Source organism: Erythrolamprus reginae, chromosome 9 (assembly GCF_031021105.1).
Source record: "Erythrolamprus reginae isolate rEryReg1 chromosome 9, rEryReg1.hap1, whole genome shotgun sequence".
NCBI lineage: Eukaryota > Metazoa > Chordata > Lepidosauria > Squamata > Dipsadidae > Erythrolamprus > Erythrolamprus reginae.
This window is the reverse complement of record NC_091958.1, coordinates 52,356,853-52,383,409: the sequence shown is the minus strand read 5'-3', so window position 1 is coordinate 52,383,409 and position 26,557 is coordinate 52,356,853. Positions and strand designations below refer to the sequence as shown.

The 26,557-nt window shown below is 44.6% G+C and overlaps 2 protein-coding genes across 4 annotated transcripts in view; one reads left to right on the top strand and one right to left on the bottom strand.

Annotated features, from left to right (window-relative positions):
• The first annotated feature begins 1,022 nt into the window (after positions 1-1,022).
• Positions 1,023-22,371, top strand: LOC139172319 (transmembrane protein 11, mitochondrial-like). Its single transcript, XM_070761297.1, has 2 exons — positions 1,023-1,278; positions 21,299-22,371. Exons 1-2 carry the CDS (start codon positions 1,208-1,210, stop codon positions 21,813-21,815), a joined length of 588 nt encoding a protein of 195 aa, XP_070617398.1. The 5' UTR covers positions 1,023-1,207; the 3' UTR covers positions 21,816-22,371.
• A 2,631-nt stretch (positions 22,372-25,002) lies between these two features.
• Positions 25,003-26,557, bottom strand: part of LOC139172692 (dehydrogenase/reductase SDR family member 7B-like) — a 20,242-nt gene continuing 18,687 nt past the window's right edge. For all 3 annotated transcript variants that reach the window (XM_070761929.1, XM_070761930.1, XM_070761931.1), the window contains exon 7: positions 25,003-26,501. In XM_070761929.1, the coding sequence (XP_070618030.1) occupies positions 26,293-26,501 (209 nt within the window). In that variant the 3' untranslated portion in view covers positions 25,003-26,292. The remainder of the gene's footprint in view (positions 26,502-26,557) is intronic.

Below are 26,557 nucleotides of genomic sequence, written 5' to 3'. Positions count from 1 at the left end.
TTTTTTCACCCAGAGGGTCCTTGGTTGATGGAATTCCCTTCCAGAAGAGGTTGTGACAGCTGTCAGCCTGGAGAGCTTCAAGGCAGGATTAAACAGATTCATTGATGCCAAATGTATCGGTGGTTATTTAAACGGATGTCCAAGTGCTGCCTCCATGTTGGTTGAGGCAGGCAGGATTCCCTTGAGTCCCATTTGTTGGGGGTCAAGGGAAAGGGAGGGTTTTGCCTTCTCTTTCTGCTCAAGATCCCCATGGACAATTGGAGGGCCACTAAGTGACACAGAATGCTGGACTTGATGGGCTTTGGCCTGATTCAGCATGGCTCTTCTTATGCTCTTATCCTATGTTAAACCAAGTTAGCATTCCAACTTGGTCAAGTTAATACTGGCAGGACAATTCTGGGAGTTGGAAGTCCACACTTCTTTAAAAGTGACCCGATTTGCGTGCTAACTTGTTTTCCCGCGTTCTTTTCTGGCTTAGTGTGACCTTTGGGGCTGGGTCGTTTTTTCCAACAAACCATGGTTTATCGAGATGTTGGTTTGATGATGGCTTAGCAGGACTTTTTCCACCAACCCTTCCTAACCAACCCAATCATAACGAGGAACTTTGCCCTTTAGTTATTAATTATATATTTATGTTTATTATATATATTATAATTATTATAATTTATTTAATTTCATTCGAATTATTTATTTTCCATTGCAAACGCACGTTCCGAATCCGAAGCCCGAGAAACGAGGTGCCGACCTCCCATTGGCTGAGCCGCGCCGAGTGGGTGGAGCCAGAACTCCGGCCAGGCATCCGTCCATTCTCCGAAGTGTGGCTAAAAAATCTCTTTTTCCCCCGCCTCTCGGGCAGCCAAGCCACGTGGACCCGTATACCTCTCCCGCTCCTCTCTGGGAAAAGTAGTTTTTCCCTCCCTGTCTTCCCTCCGCCTTCCCTTACCGCGGGACTCCGTTTCCCAAGTGGCATCGCTTCCACTCTTCCCTCCCCCCCGCGGTCCCTTTCCCAGCCGCCAAGATGGCTGGAGTTTGTAGTTTGTGCGAGAGGAGGCGCCCGTTGCCTGGGATTCCCCGGCGCCCTCTTGGCGGACTCCGTTTCCCGGCAGCCCTTGGGAGGTGGTTCCCAAAACCTGTCTCCCCGCCCTCTGATGAGCCCCGCCATCCGCTGCCCCTTTCGGCGGAGACATTTACGAAGCCTTTTCCCAAGATGGCGGCCTGGGGAAGGAGGCGCGCGGGGCCCGGCAGCTCCAGCGGCGGCGCCGCCGCCGCCAGGGAGAGGTGAGTCCCGCTGGGGCCTCCTCGGTCCTTGGAGCAGGGCCGGCGTGTGAGGAATGCGGCCACTGACTGAGGGTTAATGGAAGGGGGGGGGGAGAAGGGAGAGCAAGTAGGCTCCAAGGACTACAACGCCCATCGTCCCCAGCACGGCCCAAACGCCCCCCTCCCGCGCCAATTACCCCCCTTTCCCTTTCCAGACCTTGGAGACGTAGCCCACCCCTCTAAAAAAGCCAGCCCATTGGATTGCACGTCCTGGTTAAAAACGGGGAGGGGGGTTAGAAATATTTAGTGAAGGGGGGGGGGGAGAAAGGTCCAGGACCCCCCCCCCCACACACACACAAGTTTGAGCTGCTTTTGAAGCTGGGAAGGTGTGGGAGAGAGGTTTAAACCAGGCATGGGGGCAGGAGGGAGGGATGGGGGGTTTACTCTTGCCTTAGGGGGGGCAGGAGGGAGGGATGTGGTTAAAGAACCTTGGGGGCAGGAGAAAAGAATGGGGGGTCAAACAGCCTTGGGGGCAGGAGGGAGGGATAGGGGTGTTACTGTAGCCTTAGGGGGCAGGAAGGAGGGATGGGGGGGGGGTCAAACAGCCTTGGGGGGAAGGAGGGAGGGATGGGGGGTCAAACAGCCTTGGGGGGCAGGAGGAAAGGATGGGGGGTGTCAATCAGCCTTGGGGAGCAGGAGGGAGGGATGGGGGGTTACTGTAGCCTTAGGGGGCAGGAGGAAAGGAGATGGAGGGGGTTAAACAGCCTTGGGGGGCAGGAGGTAGGGATGGGGGTTTAAACTAGCCTTAAGGGGCAGAAGGGAGGGATGGGGGAGCTTAAACCAGCCTTGGGAGGAAAGGATGGGGGGATTAAACAGCCTTGGGGGGCAGGAGGAAGGAATAGGGGGGTTAAATCAGCCTTGGGAGGCAGGAGGAAAGGATGGGGGGGTTTAAACAGCCTTGGCGGGCAGGAGGGAGGGATGGTTAAATAACCTTGGGGGGCAGGAGGGAGGGAGATGGAGGGGGTTAAACCAGCCTTGGGAGGCAGGAGGAAAGGATGGGGGGTCAAACAGCCTTGGGGGCAGGAGGGAGGGATAGGGGTGTTACTGTAGCCTTAGGGGGCAGGAAGGAGGGATGGGGGGGGGTCAAACAGCCTTGGGGGGAAGGAGGGAGGGATGGGGGGTCAAACAGCCTTGGGGGGCAGGAGGAAAGGATGGGGGGTGTCAATCAGCCTTGGGGAGCAGGAGGGAGGGATGGGGGGTTACTGTAGCCTTAGGGGGCAGGAGGGAGGGAGATGGAGGGGGTTAAACCAGCCTTGGGAGGCAGGAGGAAAGGATGGGGGGTTAAAATAGCCTTGGGGGGGGCAAGAGGGAGCAATGAGGGGGTTAAACCAGTGGGGGAAGGAGAGAGGAAGGAATAGGGGGGTTAAACCAGCCATGAGGGAGAGGGGGAGTGTGGGATGGGGGCTAGGTTGAGGCTGGCGGTGTGAACCAATCTACGGTTGTGAGAATGACCTTGGGTGAACAAGGGTCAAAAGAGTGTCCAAAGCAGGAATTGAGGAAAGCAGCAAGTAAGCGAATCCAGAAAGGACCCTCCTAATTGTGGGGAGGGTCAAAATTATAAAGGGAGGGAGCACTGCAGGATTCTCTTGGGGTGACCCAAAGGTGCTGTTTGTTTATTTTTTCAAAGAGGCAACTGGACTTTCTGGTTCTTTGAAGACATTTTGCTTCTCACCCAATAAGCTTCTTCAGCTCTGACTGGATGGTGGCGAACGGAACGATTTATCCTCCTCACAAACATAGCTGGTCACTTGCATCCTCTTGAGAGAGTCGGCGAGGCCCCTTGGAGGTCTATCTGTGCCATCCGAGTAGCGCAAACGGCTGTGGAGTCTTCAACCACTTCCTTTAAACGCATGGCACAACACAAGAGAATAGAGCTATCGGGACAAGATTCCGCTGTCCATCTGCGTTTTAAACGGCCATTCTTTTGAAAACAGCAGTCCACATTTTGGACAGAGGGGACCAGAAGGGAGAGGGGTCAAAGAGGCCAGAAGATGCTGGATAACCATTTGTCTGAAGTAGTCTAGGGTTTCCTGCCTAAGCAGGGGGGTTGGACTACAACAGTGGTGGCGAACCTATGGCATGGGTGCCATGGGACGCATGCGGAGCCATATCTGCTAGTACGCAAGCCGTTGCCCTAGCTGAGCTCCAATGTGCAAGGGGGGGGGTGTCGGCCAGCTGATTTTTGGCTCTGGGAGGGCATTTTTGGCTTGCAGGGAGCCTCCAGGAGGATGGAGGAAGGCATTTTCACTCTCCGCAGGCCCCCAGAGAAGCCTTTGGAGCCTGGGGAGGGCAAAACCCGAGCCTACTGGGCCCACCAGAAGTTGGTAAACAGGCCATTTCTGATTTCTGGGGGTGTGGGGGAAGTTATTTTCACTCTCCCCAGGCATTGAATTATGGGTGCCATCACCTCCAGGGTCCCTTCCAACTCTGTTGTTTTTGTTCTCTGTTTGTTGGTTGTTATTATATCAACAACACAACAAAGAAAAGGAGATCACTATGCTGATCTTCGTATTTCATCACCAGTCGGGCGCTTTCCAAACACCTAGGACTTAATAATTTTAATAATAACTTAATAATAACATTATTATTATTATTATTATTATTATTATTATTATTATTATTATTATTATTATCGTTGTTGTTATTATTAAATTGAACAGCTCTCAAACAGAGAAAGGGATACGACACCATCTATCTCCAGTCTACAACATAGTCCTTTCCGCAATTCCAAGAAGGCTCCACACCCATTTGCACCACTATGACCCTGAGGACATAGATAAACCTCCAAGTGGCCTCAAGGACTCTCTAAAAGGATGCAAATGACCAGCTCCGTCTGCATGGAAGATAAATCCTTCCATTCCCCACCATTCCAGTCAAAGCGGAAGAAGCTTCTTTGATGTGGATCAAAACATCTTCAAAGTAAAAAAAAAAACCAAAGTCCAGTTACCTCTTGAAAAAAACACCTTTGGAACCATCTGGATGGCTGAGGATGTCCATAGACACTGTTGGGATAACCTTACAATGGATATAGATTGAGATTTCTTGACTACTTAGAGGGCTGATAGAAAGCTGGGCAAGGAGATTGATGGAACAACCCATAGAACAGTGTTTCCCAACCTTGGCAACTTGAAGATATCGAATACAACTCGAATGCTGGCTGGGGAATTCTGGGAGTTGAAGTCCAAATATCTTCAAGTTGCCAAGGTTGGGAAACACTGCCATAGAAGATTGACGGCAGAAAAAGACCTCATGGTCCATCTAGTCTGCTCTTATACTATTTCCTGTATTTTATCTTAGGATCTATGGATGGATCTATGTTGATCCCTGGCATGTTTAAATTCAGTTCCTGTGGATTTACCAACCACGTCTGCTGGAGGTTTCTTCCAAGCATCTACTCCTCTTTCAGTAAAATAATATTTTCTCATGTTGCTTCTGACCTTTCCCCCAACTAACCCCAGATTGTGCCATGAAAGGGTGTGTGTGTCTCTCCTATTAATGCAGCTGCAGAGAAATGACGTATGTAGTGGAATGGGGCATACGCAGGGGCCCTGGGTGGCTGTGGCTGTAGGAAAGTGGGGAGATTGGGAGCAATGAAAGGCATGGATGAAAGATTTGGGGCCCTGTGTGAAGTTGCATTTGTCCTTGGGAAGTGGTGGATGGGAGAAGAAAGAGTCCTGGTCTTATTTGGAAAGGTTTTGTGAAAAAAAGGGTGGGCTTGGCTTGGAAGAAGGAGTGATAATCATGATTAGATTTTCTTTTATCTCTCTGTTTGTTTATCACTCAAGGCGGTGAGCGCACCTCATTGTGGGTTGGGGTGGACATCTCGGGAGAATGTGGGAAGGGAAAAGTCAAGAACGGGTCCAAAGACGGGCTACAAGAATGGTGGAAGGTCTTAAGCATAAAACGTATCAGGAAAGACTTCATGAACTCCATCTGTATAGTCTGGAGGACAGAAGGAAAAGGGGGGACACGATTGAAATATTTAAATATGTTAAATAAGGTCCAGGAGAGAAGTGTTTTTAATAGGAAAGTGAACCCAAGAACAAGGGGACACAATCTGAAGTTAGTTGGGGGAAAGATCAAAAGCAACATGAGAAAATATGATTTGACTGAAAGAGTAGTAGATCCTTGGAACAAACTTCCAGCAGACGTGGTAGATAAATCCACAGGAACTGAATTTAAACATGCCTGGGATAAACATATATCCATCCTAAAATAAAATACAGGAAATAGTATAAGGGCAGACTAGATGGACCATGAGGTCTTTTTCTGCCCTCAGTCTTCTATGTTTCTTCCTTGGCTCAGGAAATTCTCCCCCTTTCTTTCCTACATGTCGGAAACAGAGACACAAGTGTCTTAATTCACTTGTGAAAGTGGTTCCTTGGTGCTCCTAATTTTTTTTAAAATTATAGACGTTTTATTAAAAAGATAAAGAACAAAAGAAAGATGGGAATTGCAAGAAAAAAATGGAAATGAGTAAAGGAAGAGATTTATATAAAGAAATCACTTCCTTCTTCCTCACAAGTACAAACTATTTTAGTAACTTATCACCTTCTTTTAAAATATAACAAATGATCTCTTCTTCCCAATCCCCATGGGTTACTTTCCTTAAAAGCCTCATTCTTCAGTCTGGATGTCAGCAAAAGGCCATTAAGAATTATCAGTCATTAGCACCAGATCTATTTTAAGCTTGATCAAATAAACCAACTTTACATTCTTCCTTTTAACATATCTTGATCTTTAATCCCATCGAATCATGTTCTAGGATTTGATTTCATGTTTTCTTTGTCCCTTCTCACAAAGTCCTTCAAAGCTTTAATGGGTGTTGTGTATTTTTTTTTTGTCCGTGCAGTATAGGAAAGTTATCCAAGTAACTCCTTTGATTTTTTAAAAATTTGGACGTCGCTTTTAATTATGAAGGTATCGCTACTTTTCATTCGTCTTATCCAGCCTAGCATCCTTTTCCATATAATTCTTGTAGCTGGTCATTTTGAAACAGACTTTCAGATCAGTTTGTCTGGAGAGGAATTACAAAGGGCCCTGTTTGTTTTGCAATTCACAATTTCTTCCCCCGCAAGTCTTAATTGTTTTAATTTTAGGTTGTCATTTCTGAACATTCCCCCGAATCTTCTAAAACTGACTTCTGGATGCACAATTGTTGGCGCTGGCTGTTTTGTATTTTTAAATATTTATTTGTCTTGCATTTAGAAAACTAGGTTGGGAGCTGGCATGGAATTAATTGAGTAGTGGGTGGGCTCTTAGCTTGGGAAAGTTTTTTTAAAAAATCACCTTTGGCTTTTCTAGCATAGATAGAAAAATGAACAAATGGATATTTTGTTGGCATGGAAAGTAAACATTGTTTGGAGGAGGGTAGGAAGAGGTGCTTGAGCTCCTGAATGAAAAGCGGGAAAGAAATATTTTTTATTTTCTTCCTCTTGGGCTACTTTCTGAAAGAAAAATAGTTACAACCCAACTATTATGTAACAAGGTCTGAAAACCTGCAACTTAATTTTTATTCTATTGCCCAGTTTCAACAAACTTTCCTAACCTCATGGTGTGGCTTGCTGCATGATGGGCTGGGAGGGTTTTTTTTAAAATTATTTATTTATTAGAGTTGGAAGGGACCTTGTAGGTCATCTAGTCCAACCCCTCCTCGATCCACAGCTCACATTAGAGAACCATCTTTCAGCTGTGGCGAGGAGGGCGTTTGCCCAGGTTCGCCTGGTGCACCAGTTGCGGCCCTATCTGGACCGGGACTCACTGCTCACAGTCACTCATGCCCTCATCACCTCGAGGCTCGACTACTGTAATGCTCTCTACATGGGGCTACCTTTGAAAAGTGTTTGGAAACTTCAGATCGTGCAGAATGCAGCTGCGAGAGCAATCATGGGCTTCCCTAAATATGCCCATGTCACACCAACACTCCGCAGTCTGCATTGGTTGCCGATCAGTTTCCGTTCACAATTCAAAGTGTTGGTTATGACCTATAAAGCCCTTCATGGCACCGGGCCAGGTTATCTCCGGGACCGCCTTCTGCCGCATGAATCCCAGCGACCAATTAGGTCCCACAGAGTGGGCCTTCTCCAGGTCCCGTCAACTAAAAAATGTCGTTTGGCGGGACCCAGGGGAAGAGCCTTCTATGTAGCGGCCCCGGCCCTCTGGAACCAACTTCCCCCAGAGATTAGAATAGCCCCTACCCTTCTTGCCTTTCGTAAGCTTCTTAAAACCCACCTCTGTCGTCAGGCATGGGGGAACTGAGATATTCTTTCCCCCTAGGCTTCTACAATTTATGTGTGGTATGTTTGTATCTATGATTGGTTTTAAAATAAGTGTTTTTAGCTGCTTTAGTATTGGATTTTCGCATGTTGTTTTTACCACTGTTGTTAGCCGCCCCGAGTCTGCGGAGAGGGGCGGCATACAAATCCAATAAATAATAATAATAATAATAATAATAATAATAATAATAATAATAATAATATACCACCCAGATAAATGGCAGTCCAATCTCCCCTTGAAAGTCCCAAGTGTTGGAGCGTTCACAACCTCTGCAGGCAAGCTGTTCCACTGGTTGATCGCTCTCACCTTCAGAAAGTTCCTCCTTATTTCCAGATTGAATCTCTCTTGGGTCAGCTTCCATCCATTGTTCCTTTGTCTGGCCTTCTAGTGCTTTGGAAAACAGCCTGACACACACCCTCCTCCTCTCTGGGGCAGCCCCACAAGTATTGGAAGACTGCTCTCATGTCTCCCCTGGTCCTTCTCTTTGCTAGACTGACCATGCCCAGTTCCTGCAACCTCTCTTCATATGTTTTAGTTTCCAGTCCCCTTATCATCCTGGTTGCTCTCTTCTGCACTTTCTCTAGAATTCCAATGTCTTTTTTGTAGTGTGATGATCATAGTTCCCTCTAAGCTGAGCAGTGAGCAATCGCTCACTTAAAAATCATCATCAACTCAGAGTTTTCCAAACCTGCCCAGAAGCCGAGAGGGAAAGAGTGAGAGGGAAGGAGAGAGAGAGGAAGAGAGAGAAACAGATAGAAAAAAGAGAGGAAGGAAAAGAGAAAGAAAAAGAATGGGAGTAAGGAAGAGAGAAAGAAAATCAAAATCTAGTTTGAAACTAGCTCAACTATTTAAGTGGCATTTTGATATTGATAGAGTTGCCCTATTATGAGCTCACTGTTATAGACACACAGTACAGTATTTTATTTTGAAATTCTCTTAGGCAAAACAGGGTGGGTTTTTTGTTTGTTTGTTTGTTTATTTATTTATTTGTTTATTATTTCTGTGCCGCCCAGTCCCGAAGGGACTGCCATTCAGACACTATACTTTTCCGCCCCCCCCCCAAAAAAAATTAGAGGGAACACTGCCTGCAACCTCTCTTCGTATGTTTTAATTTCCAGTCCCCTTATCATCCTGGTTGCTCTCTTCTGCACTTACTCTAGAGTTCCAATGTCTTTTTTGTAGTGTGGTGACCAGAACTGAATTTTAAAATACACTGCTCAAAAAAATAAAGGGAACACTCAAATACCACTTCCGAGATTTGAATGAATGAAATATTCTCATTGAATACTTTTGTTCTGTACAAAGTTGAATGTGTACAACAGCATGTGAAATTGAATGTCAATCAGTGTTGCTTCCCAAGTGGACAGTTTGATTTCACAGGAGTTTGATTTACTTGGAGTTATATTGTGCTTTTTAAGTGTTTCCTTTAATTTTTTTGAGCAGTGTTGTTGGCTCTGCAAAAGAAAATGAGTATTTTTCCCCCCAGGAAATATGTTATTTATTTATTTATTAAATTTGTATGCCGCCCCTCTCCGGAGACTCGGGGCGGCTAACAGCAACAATAAAGCAGTACGTATACAATAGTAGTCTGATGTTAGAAACAATTAAAAACCCATTAATATAAAAAAACCAAACATACATACAGACATACCATGCATAGAATTGTAAAGGCCTAGGGGGAAGAGGGTCTCAATTCCCCCATGCCTGATGGCAGAGGTGGGTTTTAAGCAGCTTACGAAAGGCAAGGAGGGTGGGGGCGATTCTAATCTCTGGGGGGAGTTGGTTCCAGAGGGCCGGGGCCGCCACAGAGAAGGGTGCCAGAAGATATTAAAACGAGGGCCGCCTCTAGAGCAGGGGTCTTCAAGCTTGGCCGTTTTAAGACTTGTGGACTTCAACTCCCAGAGTTCCTCAGCCAACTTTGCTTAAAGTGGCCAAGATTGCTTGGCTGAGGAACTCTGGGAGTTGAAGTCCACAAGTCTTAAAACGGCCAAGGTTGGAGGCCCCTGCTCTAGAGAACCTGGCGATGAATACTTGCATGTTGTCCATCGTCCCTCAACAGATTGGATCAACCACATGCAAATTTTGTTATCAAGGGGTTGCCTGTGAAAAGATGACACCGTTATCTACTTGGCATTTCTTAGGTTGCTTGTTCAACAGGGTTAACCATTAAACCCGCAGCGAGGACACGGTGAAACAGATGCTTTATATCGCTCCGGTTTCTCTAATTGATTTATTTTTATTGATTTTGCTAGATCTTTATCTTGTCTTTATAAATACCTTGCAGGGGCAAACCTACATAATACTCCTTTCCACCACCTGTTTTCCCCATGACAACAATCCTGTTAGGTAGGTTGGGCTGAGAGAGGGGGGTGACTAGGGTCAAAGTCATCTGTCTTCCATACCTAATGCAGGGCTAGAACTCACAGTCTCCTGGTGATTGGCCAAAGTCACTCAGCTAATTTTCATGCCTAATGCAGGACTAGAATTCACAGTCTCCTGGTGATTGGCCCAAAGTCACTCAGCTGGTTTTCACGCCTAATGCAGAACTAGAATTCACAGTCTCCTGGTGATTGGCCCAGAGTCACTCAGCTGGTTTTCACGCCTAACACAGGGCTAGAATTCACAGTCTCCTGGTGATTGGCACAAAATCATCCAGCTAGTTTTCATGCCTAATGCAGAACTAGAATTCACATTTCTCTGGTGATTGGCCCAGAGTCACTCAGCTGGTTTTCACGCCTAACGCAGGACTAGAACTCACAGTCTCCTGGTGATTGACGCAAAATCATCCAGCTCATTTTCATGCCTGAAGTGAGACTAGAACTCACAGTCTCCTATTATTGGCCCAAAGTCACCCAGCTGGCTTTCCATGCCTTAGGAGGAACTAAAAGTCACAGCCACCTAGCTTACAGCCTGGTGCCTTAATCACGGCACAAAAGTGCTGTAAGGCAAGGCAAAGAGTACATTATATTCTTAGCCTCCCACATACTCTCCAGAGCCGGTCCCAGCTGTAAAGTATGTTTCCATTGTATTCTGGGATCCCATCCAGAATGAGAAGGGCGCACCCTGGCTTGCATTTATTAATATTTATTTGCTCTGTAATAAAGTTTTCCCCCCTCTTCCTCCCCCAAATTGTTGAAAACATCCCCTTCCTTCTTCGCCCGAAAGTAGAATTAACTGTCGTGTTTTCACCTCGGGAACCATATTCACTGGCTGATTTAAAAAATTTTTTTAAATGATTCATATTTCTGAAAATGTGGGAGGGTCCTATAGGCATTCTTGTCCAGAAGGCTTCCAAGCAGCTGTCCCAGAAAAAAAATTCTCCCTTGTACCATGTGGTGAATTGAACTCTCAGTTTCTGGCTTGAGCATAGAGGCTGCATGGTGGATTTTTCTTTTCCTTTTGCGAGTTTTCCCACATCGTTTTTCTTCCCCTGCTTTTTCTGGAAACATCTCCAAAAGTCCTTGCAGCCAGGAACGTAGTTTAGATACCACGATTTACGTTCACCCTGTTATCTGCCTCTTTTCACAAAGGTCCGGTCCTTCATTTCCGATTCCCCCAATTCAGAGCTACTTCTAAAGTTGTGTATGGACCACTGGCTAGCTTTGAAGGCAAGGCGATGATTATGAAAAGACTAATATTAGTGGGATTAATAGCACAGGTCTGCCAAAAAAATATTTTTTTGTAATCACCGCAGTTGCCCTTTTTTGTAAAAAAAAATATATAAAATTTATTGACTTTTATAATGATAAACAAATACACACAACACAAAAACAGTGCACAGTCTATTGTGCTTCCACCACCCAACATTGATCATTCAATCCCTCCACCAAATGAGGGTGTACTAGTTTATAATATTTTAAAAACCTGGCGGGGCCCAGGGGAAGAGCCTTCTCTGTGGCGGCCCCGACCCTCTGGAACCAGCTCCCCCCGGAGATCAGAATTGCCCCCACTCTCCTTGCCTTTCATAAGGTCCTCAAAACCCACCTCAGTCGTCAGGCTGGGGGGAACTGAACTACCCTTTTCCCCCTAGGCCTATACAATGTATGCATGGTATGTTTGTGTGTATGTTTGGTTTTAATAAGGGTTTTTAAATTATTTTAAACATTAGATTTGTTACATGCTGTTTATTACTGTCGTTAGCCGCCCCGAGTCTATGAATGAATGTATGTATGTATGTATGTATGTATGTCCAGCCTGGGCTACTTGAAGACGTATTGTGTTCTTCGATATGGTGCTTTAGGTGTCCTGCCTTATGTTATTCCATAATGTACGCGATCTGTGAATCCTGCCTATTGTGGTTTATTTGGGAAGCTGTGTCTAGACCACAAGTTAGCTTGAAACGTGGGCAGTCCCAGCTATAAGCAGAGCAGAGGTCTTCAAACATGGCAAATTTAAGACTTGTGGACTTCAACTCCCAGAATTCTCCAGCCAGCCATGCTGGCTAGAGAATCCTGGGAGTTGAAGTCCACCAGTCCTAAAGTTGGAAAGTTTGGGGACCCCTGAAGCAGAGTATTGATTTTAATTTTTTTAGGGATGTTTGGTTGAGTGACGTTTGGCTCAGTTGAGACCACATTTGGAATACAGTACTGTGTTCAGTTCTGGAGACCTCACCTATATTGATTTTTTCCCTATCGCTCTCTGCTTTCTCACCTTCAGTCATCTTCATTTTTATCTTATTAGAAAGAGGACGTTTTCTTTTATCGTATGTGTTGTTTTTGTGATGGTTTCTTTTCAAATAAGGCTTCAAATTCACCTGGTCCACTTGACAAAGAATGACCCTCAATTGTTTATCTAAAGATGCATAAGAGAGGGGCTTTTTTAATTGTTCCATTCAATAGAACAGAATAGAATAGAATTCTTTATTGGCCAAGTGTGATTGGACACACAAGGAATTTGTCTTGGTGCATATGCTCTCAGCGTACATAAAATAAAATATACATTTGTCAAGAATCGTGTGGTACGACACTTGATGATTGTCATAGGGGTCAAATAAGCAATGAAGAAGCAATATTAATAAAAATCTTAGGATATAAGCAACAAGTGACAGTCCGCATCCGCGGAGAGGGGCGGCATACAAATCTTAATAATAAATACAAATCTAAATAATAAATACAAATCTAAATAATAAATAAATACAGTCAACATGGGAGGAAATGGGTGATAGGAATGATGAGAAAAACTAGTAGAATAGAAGTGCAGATTTAGTAGAAAGTCTGACAGTGTTGAGGGAATTATTTGTTTAGTAGAGTGATGGCGTTCGGAAAAAAACTGTTCTTGTGTCCAGTTGTCTTGGTGTGCAGTGCTCTGTAGCGACGTTTTGAGGGTAGGAGTTGAAACAGTTTGTGTCCAGGATGTGAGGGGTCAGCATACGTAAAATAAAATATTGTCAAGAATCATGAGGCACAACACTTAATGATAGTCCAGGTATAAATAAGCAATCAAATCGCATTAGGAACCAGTCAATATAAATCATAAGGATACGAACAGCAAGTTACAGTCATTTGTGGGAAGAGATGGCTGATGGGAACGATGAGACAATTAATAGTAGTGCAGCCTTAGTGAATAGTTTGACAGTGTTGAAGGAATTATTTGTTTAGCAGAGTGAGGGTGTTCAAGAAAAAACTGCTCTTGTGTCTACAGTGTTCCCTCGATTTGCGCGGGTTCGAACTTCGCGGAAAGTCTATACCACGGTTTTTCAAAAATATTAATTAAAAAATACTTTGCGGGGTTTTCCCCTCTACCACGGTTTTTCCCGCCCGATGACGTCATATGTCATCGCCAAACTTTCGTCTGCATTTAATAAATATTTTTTAAAAATAAACTTTAATAAATAAACATGGTGAGTAATAATCTGAATGGTTGCTAAGGGAATGGGAAATTGCAATTTAGGGGTTTAAAGTGTTAAGGGAAGGCTTGTGATACTGTTCATAGCCAAAAACAGTGTATTTACTTCCGCATCTCTACTTCGCGGAAATTCAACTTTCGCGGGAGGTCTCAGAACGCATCCCCCGCGAAAAGCGAGGGAACACTGTTTTTGTATTTATTTAGTTAGTTAGTTAGTTAGTTAGTTAGTTAATTTATTTATTTATTGGATTTGTATGCCGCCCCTCTCCGTGAACTCGGGGCGGCTAACAACAGTGGTAAAAACAGCATGTGACAATCCAATACTAAAAACAGCTAAAAACCCTTGTTATAAAACCAATCATACATGCAAACATACCATGTATAAATTGTATAGGCCTAGGGGGAAAGGATATCTCAGTTCCCCCATGCCTGACGGCAGAGGTGGGTTTTAAGGCGCTTACGAAAGGCAAGGAGGGTGGGGGCTATTCTAATCTCTGGGGGGAGTTGGTTCCAGAGGGCCGGGGCCGCCACAGAGAAGGCTCTTCCCCTGGGTCCCTCCGTATTGGTGTGCAGGACTCAGTAGCGACGTTTTGAGGGTAGGAAGGAGTTGAAACCATTTTATGTCCAGGATGCGAAGTGTCTGTAAATATTTTCACAGCCCTTTTTTTTTATTTCTGTTTTTTCAAACAATGGTGCGTGAAACTCCAATGATCGCCTACGGTTTTCTTGGCAAGGTTTTTTCCAAAGGCGGCTTGTTATTGCCTCCTTCCCAGGGCGGAGAGAAAGTGACTGGCCCAAGGTCACCTAGCTAGCTTTTGTGCCTAAGGCAGGGCTGGAACTCGCCACCATTCCCTGGTTTGTAGGCTTAACATTAACATCACAACTGGCTTTCCACTCCATGGGTTGCATTCTCCTCCTGTGCTGTTCTTTTCTGTAAAACCAGGGTCTGTTAAAACTGCTGAGTCATTTGTTTCATAGTTTAAACATGAGCGGCTGCTTCGGTTTTGCAATTTATGTTTCAGCCATAAATTATTGACTTAATTCCCCCCCCCTCTTGTGAACCTGGGTGCCGTCATTAACACAATTAAACTTCTCCGGACTGTTTTTATAATATCTTCTAAATGTTCCGAAAGTGCCAAGAAAGCAATAAATATTATTAATTTGATCCTTACCTGACTGGTTGGATCGCTGTATATAATTTTCTTTCCCTGGGGTAGTTTTTGTTCCAATGGGCATAAATCCTGTAAGCATCGCTGGGCACATTTGTGGCAGGATGGTGTTCGTCTCAAAATGGGTGAGCAGTGTGGTCGGGCGGTAGGAAAAGCAAGTAAGATGCTTGGCTGCATAGCTAGAGGTATAACAAGCAGGAAGAGGGAGATTGTGATCCTGCTATATAGAGCGCTGGTGAGACCACATTTGGAAGACTGTGTTCAGTTCTGGAGACCTCACCTACAAAAAGATATTGACAAAATTGAAGGGGTCCAAAGACGGGCTACAAGAATGGTGGAAGGTCTTAAGCATAAAACGTATCAGGAAAGACTTAATGAACTCAGTGTGTATAGTCTGGAGGACAGAAGAAAAAGAGGGGACATGATCGAAACATTTAAATATGTTAAAGGGTTAAATAAGGTCCAAGAGGGAAGTGTTTTTAATAGGAAAGTGAACACAAGAACAAGGGGACACAATCTGAAGTTAGTTGGGGGAAAGATCAAAAGCAACATGAGAAAATATTATTTTACTGAAAGAGTAGTAGATCCTTGGAACAAACTTCCAGCAGACGTGGTTGGTAAATCCACAGTAACTGAATTTAAACATGCCTGGGATAAACATAGATCCATTGCAAGATAAAATACAGGAAATAGTATAAGGGCAGACTAGATGGACCATGAGGTCTTTTTCTGCCGTCAAGTCTTCTATGTTTCTATGTTTTAGAGGGCAGTTTGCATGACCTAAAGAGAGATTTTTCGGTCTCTTGCTCGTATTTTCCAAACTTCCTGGTTCGTCCAATGAGATAGAACTGTTAGATTAACAAATTAGATTTATTAACCTAATCCTACATAGCTTCTTCTCCGGTAATCTCACACTACTAACCAGAGCATGCAAAACTTTCACCAGACCAATCCTTGAATACAGCTCATCTGTCTGGAACCCATGCTGCATTTCGGACATAAACACCCTAGAAAATGTCCAGAGATATTTTACTAGAAGAGCCCTCCAGTCCTCCACTCGCAACAGAATACCCTACATAACTAGAATTACAATCTTAGGTTTAGAAAGCTTAGAACTACGTCTCCTTAAATACGACCGATAAATAAAACCATCTGCTACGTCCTGGAAATTTTGATCTCAGTTTGCTCTTCAAACAGACCATTTATTTTTATAAACAGCGAACAAACCTTATAAGCTTATTTTAAGATTGATCCAGGAAATGTCCAGCGATGCCTCAGTATATAGTTAATGTAGCCTACATAATTCATAAGTCCTTATTTCCCATTTTCTGTTTTTGAAAGCCTGCTTAATCTTGGGACCGGCTTTTTAAAGGTCTCTTTGGCCTCTATAGCTGGAATACATTTATACAAAAGGAAAATTAAGTGATTCTCCGCAAACTAAATGACATCTGATTTTCAGATGCTCAGGACTTTGTTATCAACACCTAGATATGGCTTTTTTTTTTTAATGTTGAAAAAAAGAAATGCAAAAAAAACCTAATAAAAAAACTGCCCCTCTTACTGCGGTCTGGGGCGGCATACAAATCTAATAAATGAGTCTGCGGAGAGGGGCGGCATACAAATCTAATAAATTATTATTATTATTATTAAATTATTATTACTTAGAAAAACATTTCAAATTCTATAAAGGAATCTTGAATGTGCGGTTTTATTTGTCTCAAAGCTGGTAACCTACTAGTTATCCCAAGCATTAAGGGAGATTATCACTGTACTGGATGGTCTTTCCAACTCTATTGTTCCTGGATTGCTGGGGAATTCTGGGAATTGAAGTCCACCCATCATCTTCAAGTTTCCAACATTAAGAAACACTAAACTAGGTGATCCTTCTAGTCCCTCCCAACTCTTGTCATTCATGGCTGGCTGGGGAATTCTGGGAATTGAAGTCCACCCATCTTAACATTACCAAGGGCGAGAAACACAACTCTGAAATATAGAAACATAGAAGATTGAGGGCAGAAAAAGACCTCATGGTCCATCCAGTCTGCCCTTGTACTATTTCCTGTATTTTATCTTAGGATGGATATATGCTTATCCCAGGCATGTTTAAATTCAGTTCCTGTGGATTTACCAACCATGTCTGCTTGACGTTTCTTCCAAGCATCTACTACTCTTTCAGTAAAATAATATTTTCTCACGTTGCTGCTGATCTTTTCCCCAACTAACTTCAGAATGTGCCCCCTTGTTCTTGGGTTCACTTTCCTATTAAAAACACTTCCCTCCTGAACCTTATTGAACCCTTTAACGTATTTAAATGTTTCGATCATGTCCCCCCCTTTCCCTTCTGTCCTCTACAGATTGAGTTCATTAAGTCTTTCCTGATCAGTTTGATGCTTTAAGACCTTCCACCATTTTTGTAGCCCGTCTTTGGACCCGTTCAATTTTATCAATATCTCTTTTTGTAGGTGAGGTCTCCAGAACTGGACACAGTATTATTCCAAATGCGATGTAGATACTTCTCTCCCGGGCTTAGGATTGTGATAAGGGAAGAGATTTGGTCAAGCCCCTAAAATTCACTCCGTTCGTCTCTGTCTTAACTGACACCAGCATTCGAGACAGACGCTAAACAAATACGGCGAAACCCAAATCCTGCTTTTGTGAGGGTCATAAAGACCCAGTGAATGACTGCGTTGAATAGAGTTGTTCCGAAGCTCCGCTCACATCCCGGGCTGGACAAATGACCTCTCTCTTGTCTACGGTTTAGCTTTAGATTATTGTCAATAGCTTTTCCCCGCCCTCTTGACGCAGGGGCTTCAAAATGCGCTAAGTTGTTAAGCCCACTTTTGTACACCAAGCCCAGTGCTAGCATAACTTCAATTGCTTTGTTTTCAGAGAACAGAATCTGATTTGACGCCGTTTGCCTTTTGCTGACGTGTTCGACAGAGGAGCTGGGAGCTAATCTGCCATGATCAAAGCCCCGAGGCCTCTTTAAAAAGTTTTGAAGTGACTTTTCGGTGGCCCAACAGTCAATTGAGAGTGTGGGGGTTTCCCCAACTGAATAAAGCAGGCGATCATTCAATCCGTTAGTTTTCCATTGAATTCCTTTCGAATTCCTCCCAGCAGTGAGTGGGCTCCAAGATCTTCACGTTTCACTGGACAGGTCATAAATTGAACCTCAGAATCAGAATAGCATTACAGTATAGGATTTAGACTTATACAGTGATAGCTCGTCTTACAAACGCCTCGTCATACAAACTTTTTGAGATACAAACCTGGGGTTTAAGATTTTTTTGCCTCTTCTTACAAACTATTTTCACCTTACAAACCCACCGCCACTGCTGGGATGCCCCGCCTCCGGACTTCCGTTGCCAGTGAAGCACCCGTTTTTGCGCTGCTGGGATTCCCCTGAGGCTCCCCTCCATGGGAAACCCCACCCCCGGACTTCTTGTGATGCTGCAGGGGAATCCCAGCAGCGCAAAAACGGGCACTTTGCTGGCAACGGAAGTCCGCAGGTGGGGTTTCCCAGCGAGGGGAGCCTCAGTGAAATCGCAGCATCGCAAAAACACAGAGGTCCGGAGGTGTGGTTTCGAGGACTTTGGTGTTTTTGCAATGCTGCGATTTCACTGATGCTTCCCTCGCTTGGAAACCCCACCTCCAGACTTCTGTTGCCAGCGAAGCGCCAATTTTTGCCCTGCAGCATCGCAAAAACACAGAAGTCCGGAGGTGGGGTTTCCCATGGAGGGGAGCCTCAGGGGAATCCCAGCAGCGCAAAAATGGGCACTTTGGCTGGCAAAAGGGGTGAGTTTTGGGCTTGCACGCATTAATCGTTTTTCCATTGATTCCCATGGGAAACATTGTTTCGTCTTACAAACTTTTCACCTTATGAACCTCATTCCGGGACCAATTAAGTTCGTAAGACAAGGTATCACTGTATACCGCTTCGCAGTGCGTGACAACCCTCTCTAAGTGGTTTACAGAGGGTCAGTCTCTTGCCCCCAACAATATAAGATTAGTTTAGGAAACATGAAATAGACACCACAGATCATGTGCTGTCCTTTTCATTGTACAGTGTTCCCTCGATTTCCGCGGGGGATGCGTTCCGAGACCGCCCGCGAAAGTCGAATTTCCGCGAAGTAGAGATGCGGAAGTAAATAAACAATTTTTGGCTATGGACAGTATCACAACCCTTCCCTTAACACTTTAAACCCCTAAATTACCATTTCCCATTCCCTTAACAACCATTTATTCACCATTATTACTGGTACTCACCATTGAATAAGACACTTAGTGATCCTGATATTTATAAACATGATTATTTATTAACAATAATTATTTTTTTTGTTATTTATTTGCAAAAATTATTAGTTTGGTGATGATGTATGACGTCATTGGGCGGGGAAAAACATGGTATAGGAAAAAAAAACCGAAGTATTTTTTTAATTAATTTTTTAAAAAAACCCGTGGTATAGGCGATTTGCAAAGTTTGAACCCGCGAAAATCGAGGGAACACTGTATATAATTTCAATAAAACCTTTTTCAACAGATAGATTAAGGGTATAAATATTTACTTTGGCGAATAGCTTAGTCAAGAACGATCCTGGTCCTACACAATAAGTCAATATTCTCCATGCGTATACAATATTGTAAGCCTTACAAAATACATTAAGCCATCATTTGAACACACAGTTCTACAGCATAATCACGCAGACAAACCAGAAATAGCAGGGAATAACCAGAGGGAGAGAGAGAGAGAGAAAAAGAAGTGCCATCCGTCAGCCCTCTGATAGTCAATAGCTCCTAGATCTGAAGGTGGCTGATGAGGAAGATGAGAGAGATGCTTTTGTCTCCCTTTTGTGGCTAACTGCAACACTAACTCTTAAAGCTACTGTTCTGCCGGGCTCTCTGATAGGAGCCTCCCGAAAATTCAAGGGTACAAATTTCAGACACACACACACGTTTGAAAATTCAAAACAATGTTCTTTATCACAAAATTCAAAATAAACTAAGCACTCTTTTCGTATTGCAAAGAGCACTCTTCCCAAAACAACCGGGTAGTCTGTACAATTTCCCTTAAGCAGTCATTAAGTACTTAGCCAGCAGCTGTGAAGAAACATCACACCCCTTCTTCTTCCAACACACACACGTTGCTCTGCTTTGTTTTCCATGGGGTGAAAAAGCAACAGTCCAAAAAACACAGGATTCCTGACGAACTCCGATCAGATATTCTTCCACAACGGCCAAACCCATATGCTGCTATTTATAGCAGCAGCCCTAATTACTGGAGCCCCACCCAAACACAGGTGGCCTCCCTTATTTCCTGTAATATGTTCTTACTTGGTCTCTTCTACACATAATTCTGCGCTTGCGTGGGTCCAAAATATCATCATCTGAATCAAGGGAAGATAAGGGTGATTGACTGCCTGGGCTGTGTGCCAAGCCCTCCTCTGCCGAGTCACTCCCACCTTCTTCTTCGTCTAAGGAAACTAAACTCTGAACTGATTCTGTCGGCAATAACACAGGCCTATGACATGTTGAATTTTCCCCTGCATCCACCTCCCCATTCCCTGGGGCAGGAGCTGGGCCAGAGCCAACCACAACAGCTACAGTGTTATAATTCATATGCATTGATCACTTGTTTACAAGAATGAGCTACAAGAATGGTGGAAGGTCTTAAGCATAAAATGTATCAGGAAAGACTTCATGAACTCAATCTGTATAGTCTGGAGCAGTGATTTTCAACCTTTTTTGAGCCGCGGCACATTTTTTACATTTACAAAACCCTGGGGCACATTGAGTGGGGCGGGGGGGGGGGCTAAAAAAAGTTTGGACAAAAATATTCTCTCTCTTCCTCCCTTTCACTCTATTACTCTCTCCCAATTTATCTCCCTTCCTTCCTCTTTCTTTCTCTCTCTCCATCCCTCTTTCTTTCTCTTCCTTCCTTCCTCTCTTTTTTGCTTTCTTTCTCTCTCCCTCCCTACCTCCCTCTATGTCTTTCTCTCTCTCCTTCCCTCCCTCTCTTCCTCTCTCTCCCTTTCTCTCTTGCTTTCTTTTTCTTGTTCTCTTTCTCTCTCTTGCTTTCTTTCTCTTTCTCTTGTTCTCTTTCTCTCTCGCTCTTTCTCTCTCTTTCTTTCTTTCTGTTTCTTTCTATCTCTCTTGCTTTCTCTCTCTCTCTGAGCTTCGCGGCACACCTGACCATGTCTCACGGCACACTAGTGTGCCACGGCACACTGGTTGAAAAACACTGGTCTGGAGGACAGAAGGAAAAGGGGGGACATGATCGAAACATTTAAATATGTCAAAGGGTTAAATAAGGTCCAGAAGGGAAGTGTTTTTAATAGGAAAGTGAACCCAAGAACAAGGGGACACAATCTGAAGTTAGTTGGGGGAAAGATCAAAAGCAACATGAGAAAATATTATTTGACTGAAAGAGTAGTAGATCCTTGGAACAAACTTCCAGCAAACGTGGTTGGTAAATCCACAGTAACTGAATTTAAACATGCCTGGGATAAACATATATCCACCCTAAGATAAAATACAGAAAATAGTATAAGGGCAGACTAGATGGACCGTGAAGGTCTTTTTCTGCCGTCAGTCTTCTATGTTTCTATGTTTATATATTGCCAAACCCAGCCAGTTATGTACGTAGAACTAACCCCCCTACCACTGAGTAACTCTTTCCTCTTCCCTTCCGACAGGGTCTCCTTATCCGCCACGGACTGTTACATCGTTCATGAAATCTACAACGGGGAGAATGCGCAGGACGAGTTCGAATACGAGCTGGAGCAAGCCTTAGAAGCCCAGTACAAGTACATCGTGATCGAGCCCACCCGCATCGGGGACGAGACGGCCCGTTGGATCACAGTGGGGAACTGCCTGCACAAGACGGCGGTGCTGGCTGGCACAGCCTGCCTCTTCACCCCGCTGGCCCTGCCCGTGGATTACTCCCACTACATCTCTCTGCCGGCTGGCGTGCTGAGCGTGGCCTGCTGCACCCTCTACGGCATCTCATGGCAGTTCGACCCCTGCTGCAAGTACCAGGTGGAGTACAACGCCTACAAACTCTCTCGGCTGCCCTTACACACGCTGACCACCTCCACCCCGGTCGTGCTAGTGCGGAAGGACGATCTGCACAGGAAGAGACTCCACAACACAATAGCACTGGCGGCCCTGGCGTACTGTGTAAAGAAGGTGTACGAACTCTACGCCGTATGATTGTGGCCCAGAAAGGTGGGAGGGCGGGAGGACGGGGACGCGGGGAGGGAAAACGAGAAGAGAAACCCATCCGAACCGATGGAAAAAACAAAAAGGCGTATTAAGGACTCCTGCAGGAACGATTCAACTATTTTTCCCCTCTTGGAAGAAGTGGTGCCTGGAAAGCCGATCTTCGGTTTTACCCTATTATTATTATTATTATCGTTGTTTATTGGTTATTATTATTTTTTTTTCTTTTGGAAAGAAGCAATCACACGACACGTCAAAGGATTTCTGGTTGGTTTGTTCTTTTTAAACGCCTCGGATCTTCGGTGGGGTGGAAGAGGACCAGCGACGAGGACGGCGGTCTTGGGATCGCGGTGCAAACGAAACAATACAGGGGGTTGGTGGGTAGATCCTGGTTTCTCCAGCCATCCTGCCCCCCGTCCCGCCACCACCACCCCGCTTGTGGAGAAAGAAAGACGACAACCCTTAAGTATCTTGTTTAATTGTATTCCTACAGAACCAGCTCAAAAGATATCACTGACCATTCATTAAAGGATGAGAATTTCAAAAAGGTCCCTTTTTTTCCCCCTTGCTTTGGCACTCAAAAACATCTGGGAGAAAACGCTCGAGCCGAGTGGGAACCGTCAAAGGATAGATTGGCCCCAAAGCTCGGTCACTCGTCAGTAGACTAAGAGAAACTATAAAACAGGGGGGTCAAACTTGGGGGCTGCGGACCAGATGAAGCCAGGAATGGGTTGCAGCCGGTACGGTTGAGATCGGGGTTCCGGTGGTAGAAATTGAGATGAGAACTCATCTCTGTGCCCCTGACACGTGTATCCACGTAAGATTTGGCTTCTGTGCGCGCGCAGCAAATAAAATCTCATGCTCGGACGCCCTCGTGTGTGAGATTTCGCTGATTTTTGGCGGTTTTTCTTTGCGGAAACAAATCGGCGAAATCTTGTTCGTAACAGTGTAAAGAAATTGAGAGGTGCGTGCGTCGCTTAATTCAACATTTTTTAAACATGTAAACAGACTTTTTTTGCCTCTTCTCAAGAACCATTTTCCACTTACAAACTCGAACTGGAAAAGGCAGGGAGAAGCCTCCGCGGGGCCTCTCTAGGAATCCCCTGGGAGGAAACGGCCAGAAAAGGTGGGGAGAAGCCTCCATTGGACCTCTAGGAATCTCCTGGGGGAAACAGGGCCAGAAAAGGTGGGGGAAAGCCTCCGTGGGGCCTCTAGGAATCTCCTGGGAGCAAACAGGGCCAGAAAAGGCAGGAAGAAACCTCCATGAGGCCTCTCTAGGAATCTCTTGGGAGGAAAAGGCGGGGAGAAGCCTCTGTGGGGCCTCTCTAGGAATGTCCTGGGAGGAAACAGAGCCAGAAAAGGTGGGGAAAAGCCTCCATGGGGCCTCTAGGAATCTCCTGGGAGGAAACAGGGCCAGAAAAGGCAGGTAGAAGCCTCTGTGGGGCCTCTCTAGGAATCTCCCGGGAGGAAACAGGGCCAGAAAAGGTGGGGAGAAGCCTCCGTGGGGCGTCTCTAGAAATCTCCTGGGAGGAAACAAGGCCACAAAAGGTGGGGAGGAGCTTCCATGAGGCCTCTCTAGGAACCTCCTGGGAGGAAACAGGGCCAGAAAAGGTGGGGAGAAGCCTCTGCGGGGCCTCTCTAGGAATCTCCTGGGAGGAAACAGGGCCAGAAAAGGTGGGGAAAAGCCTCCGTGGGGCCTCTCTAGGAATCTCCTGGGAGGAAACAAGGCCAGAAAAGGTGGGGAAAAGCCTCCGTGGGGCCTCTCTAGGAATCTCCTGGGAGAAAACAGGGCCAGAAAAGGCAGGTAGAAGCCTCCGCGGGGCCTCTCTAAGAATCTCCTGGGAGGAAACAGGGCCAGAAAAGGTGGGGAGAAGCCTCCGTGGGGCATCTCTAGGAATCTCCTGGGAGGAAATGGCCCAAAAATGTGGGGAGAAGCCTCCGTGGGGCCTCTCTAGGAATCTCCTGGGAGGAAACAAGGCCACAAAAGGTGGCGAGGAGCCTCCATGGGGCCTCTAGGAATCTCCTGGGAGGAAACAAGGCCAGAAAAGGTGGGGAGGGCCCTCCATGGGGCCTCTCTAGGAATCTCCTGGGAGGAAACGTACAGGAAAGGTGGGGGAGAAGCCCCCGTGGTGCCTTTTTCGGTACAGTTTCGGAGGCTCAGGTTTGTAAGTGGAAAATGGTTCTTGAGAAGAGGCAAAAAAAATCTTGAACACCTGGTTCTTATCTTAAAAAGTTCGTAAGTAGAGGCATTCTTAGATAGAGCTACCACTGTATATGATAGAAAAAAATGTGCTCTTTCTAATGATATAAAAATGAAGATGATTGAAGGTGAGGAAGCAGAGCTCTGTTTTCTCACCTTCAATCATTTTCGCTTTTATTAGAAAGAGCATGGGTTTTTTCTATCATATATGTTGCTTTTGTGATGGTTTCTTTTCAAATAAGGCTGCAAAAATCAGTCAAGTGGGCACTTTGTCCACTTGACAAAGAATGACCCATGGTGAAAAAAACAATATCTTTTTAAATCTCCCAAGGATCTTATCCTGCCTGTCAAGTGAGATTTAAATTGTAAGGTATCTCTCTATCCCTGCCTTGTAACTACTGTTTGGTAAAGGACCCTGGAACGGGCTTCTCACTAGGGCAAAAGCCAAGCATGGATGCTATTTTTAGCTTTTTGGAATCTACAACTGGGAATTGATCCCCTTCCAGGTTTTATTTATTTATTTATTTATTTATTCGGACTTATGCGCTGCCCAATTCCCGGAGGATTCTGGGCAGCTCACAGCCAAATACAAGTAAAATACACTGCTCAAAAAAAATAAAAGAGAACCCTTAAACAATGCAATATAACTACAAGTCAATCAAACTTCTGTGAAATTAAACTGTCCACTTAGGAAGCAACACTGATTGGCAATCCATTTCAGATGCTGTTGTGCACATTCAACTTTGTACAGAACAAATTATTCAATGAAAATATTTCATTCATTCAGATCTAGGATGTGTTCTTTGAGTGTTCCCTTTATTTTTTTTTTTGAGCCGTATATAACATAAAACCTAAAACAGTTCAAGTGCGATTGGAAACACAAATTTGTTTTTGGTGCAGATGCTCTCAGTGTGCATAAAAGAAAATATACAGTTGTCAAGAATCATGAGTTACAAAATGATTGTCACAAGAGTCTTATTTTATTTTAATAGTTTTAATGTAATTTTTTAATGTTCAGGGAAACACGGTACCTATGGGGAAACGACTAATATTTTTTTCCCCTCTCCCATTTGCAAAACAAGCTTGAAAAGACAGGTGTAGAAAAGAAGAACTCAAAATACAATGCACATTGTCTTCTGAAGGTCCACCGAGCAGGAACCAGCACTTCCACCAAGCATCTTCCGTTCCCTAAATCAGTGTTTCCCAACCTTGGGAACTTGAAAATATTTGGACTTCAATTCCCAGAATTCCACAGCCAGCGAATGTTGGCTGGGGAATTCTGGGAGTTGAAGTCCAGATATCTTCAAGTTGCCAAGGTTGGGAAACACTGCCCTAAATGTATTTATTTATTCATTTATTATTTGGATGTATATGTCATCGCACTCCTGGAGGACTCTTGGTGGTTTATAACCAAATAAAATGATATAAATACCCCTAAATATAAAATGTAAGACCCCCTAAAACCAGTACAGTATAAAACCCCATAAAATCAGCCGAGCATTTCTTTACAATACTATACCATATCAGTGAAGGGAAAAAGGGAAACAAATATTAATCCAGGGATAGATACAATGTGATAGCAGACACACAAAAGTACCACAAACCAAGTTGTTATTTCTTTTCCCAAACAACTTGCAATTCCACTGAATGTATAAGCACCACCAAGACTTTCTTGGTTTAACTACAATTTCTGCAAATTGAGTCAGGTGTCGATGTATAAAAGCCAAAGGATGAATTGGAAGATGTTTCATATAAACCGATATGATTCATAAATGATACGCAGAGGGTGTAAGGGTTTATAGTGGATTTGTTTGATCAGTATAAGCCAAAACAGATTTTTTAAAAATCAGAAGTGAAACGGCTAAGCGTTATATACACTGATAAAAAAAAATAAAGGGTACACTTAAACAACACAACATAACTCCAAGTAAATCAAACTTCTGTGAAATTAAACCGCCCACTTGGGAAGCAACACTGATTGACAATCAATTTCCAATGCTGTTGTGCACCTTCAACTTTGTATTCGATGAGAATTATTTCATTCATTCAGATCTAGAATGTGTTATTTGAGTGTTCCCTTTATTTTTTTGAGCAGTGTACTTTTCATGCGCGATGCTTCTTGCCACCAGACCAAAAAAAATCCACCTCTTAGTGTAGCAAAGGACAAAATGTTTGGTTCCCGCAGGTCTCCACTGATGTCAGATACGATACCTAGCAGCTTCGCTCCGCACTTCTGACGTGACGCGGACTATGGGGGTCATAGGTAGGCTAGGATGATTTGTCTTTCATCTCCTTCCGAGCTCTCCTGGCCATGAGGCTGAAGAAGAGGGTGGAGCAGAGCGGTCGGAGATACACCGCCAAACCGGGCACAAAACCAGCCGCCACCAAAACGTCCTTCCTCTTCTCCCCCACGGCGTCGAGGACCAGCTGGGCCACCTCCGTGGCTACCTTGCCTTCGCGGATAGTCTGGTCCATCACTGCATCGTAAAGAAAGTGAGGGTGCAATTTTATTAAGTAGGATGCTTGGCTGCAT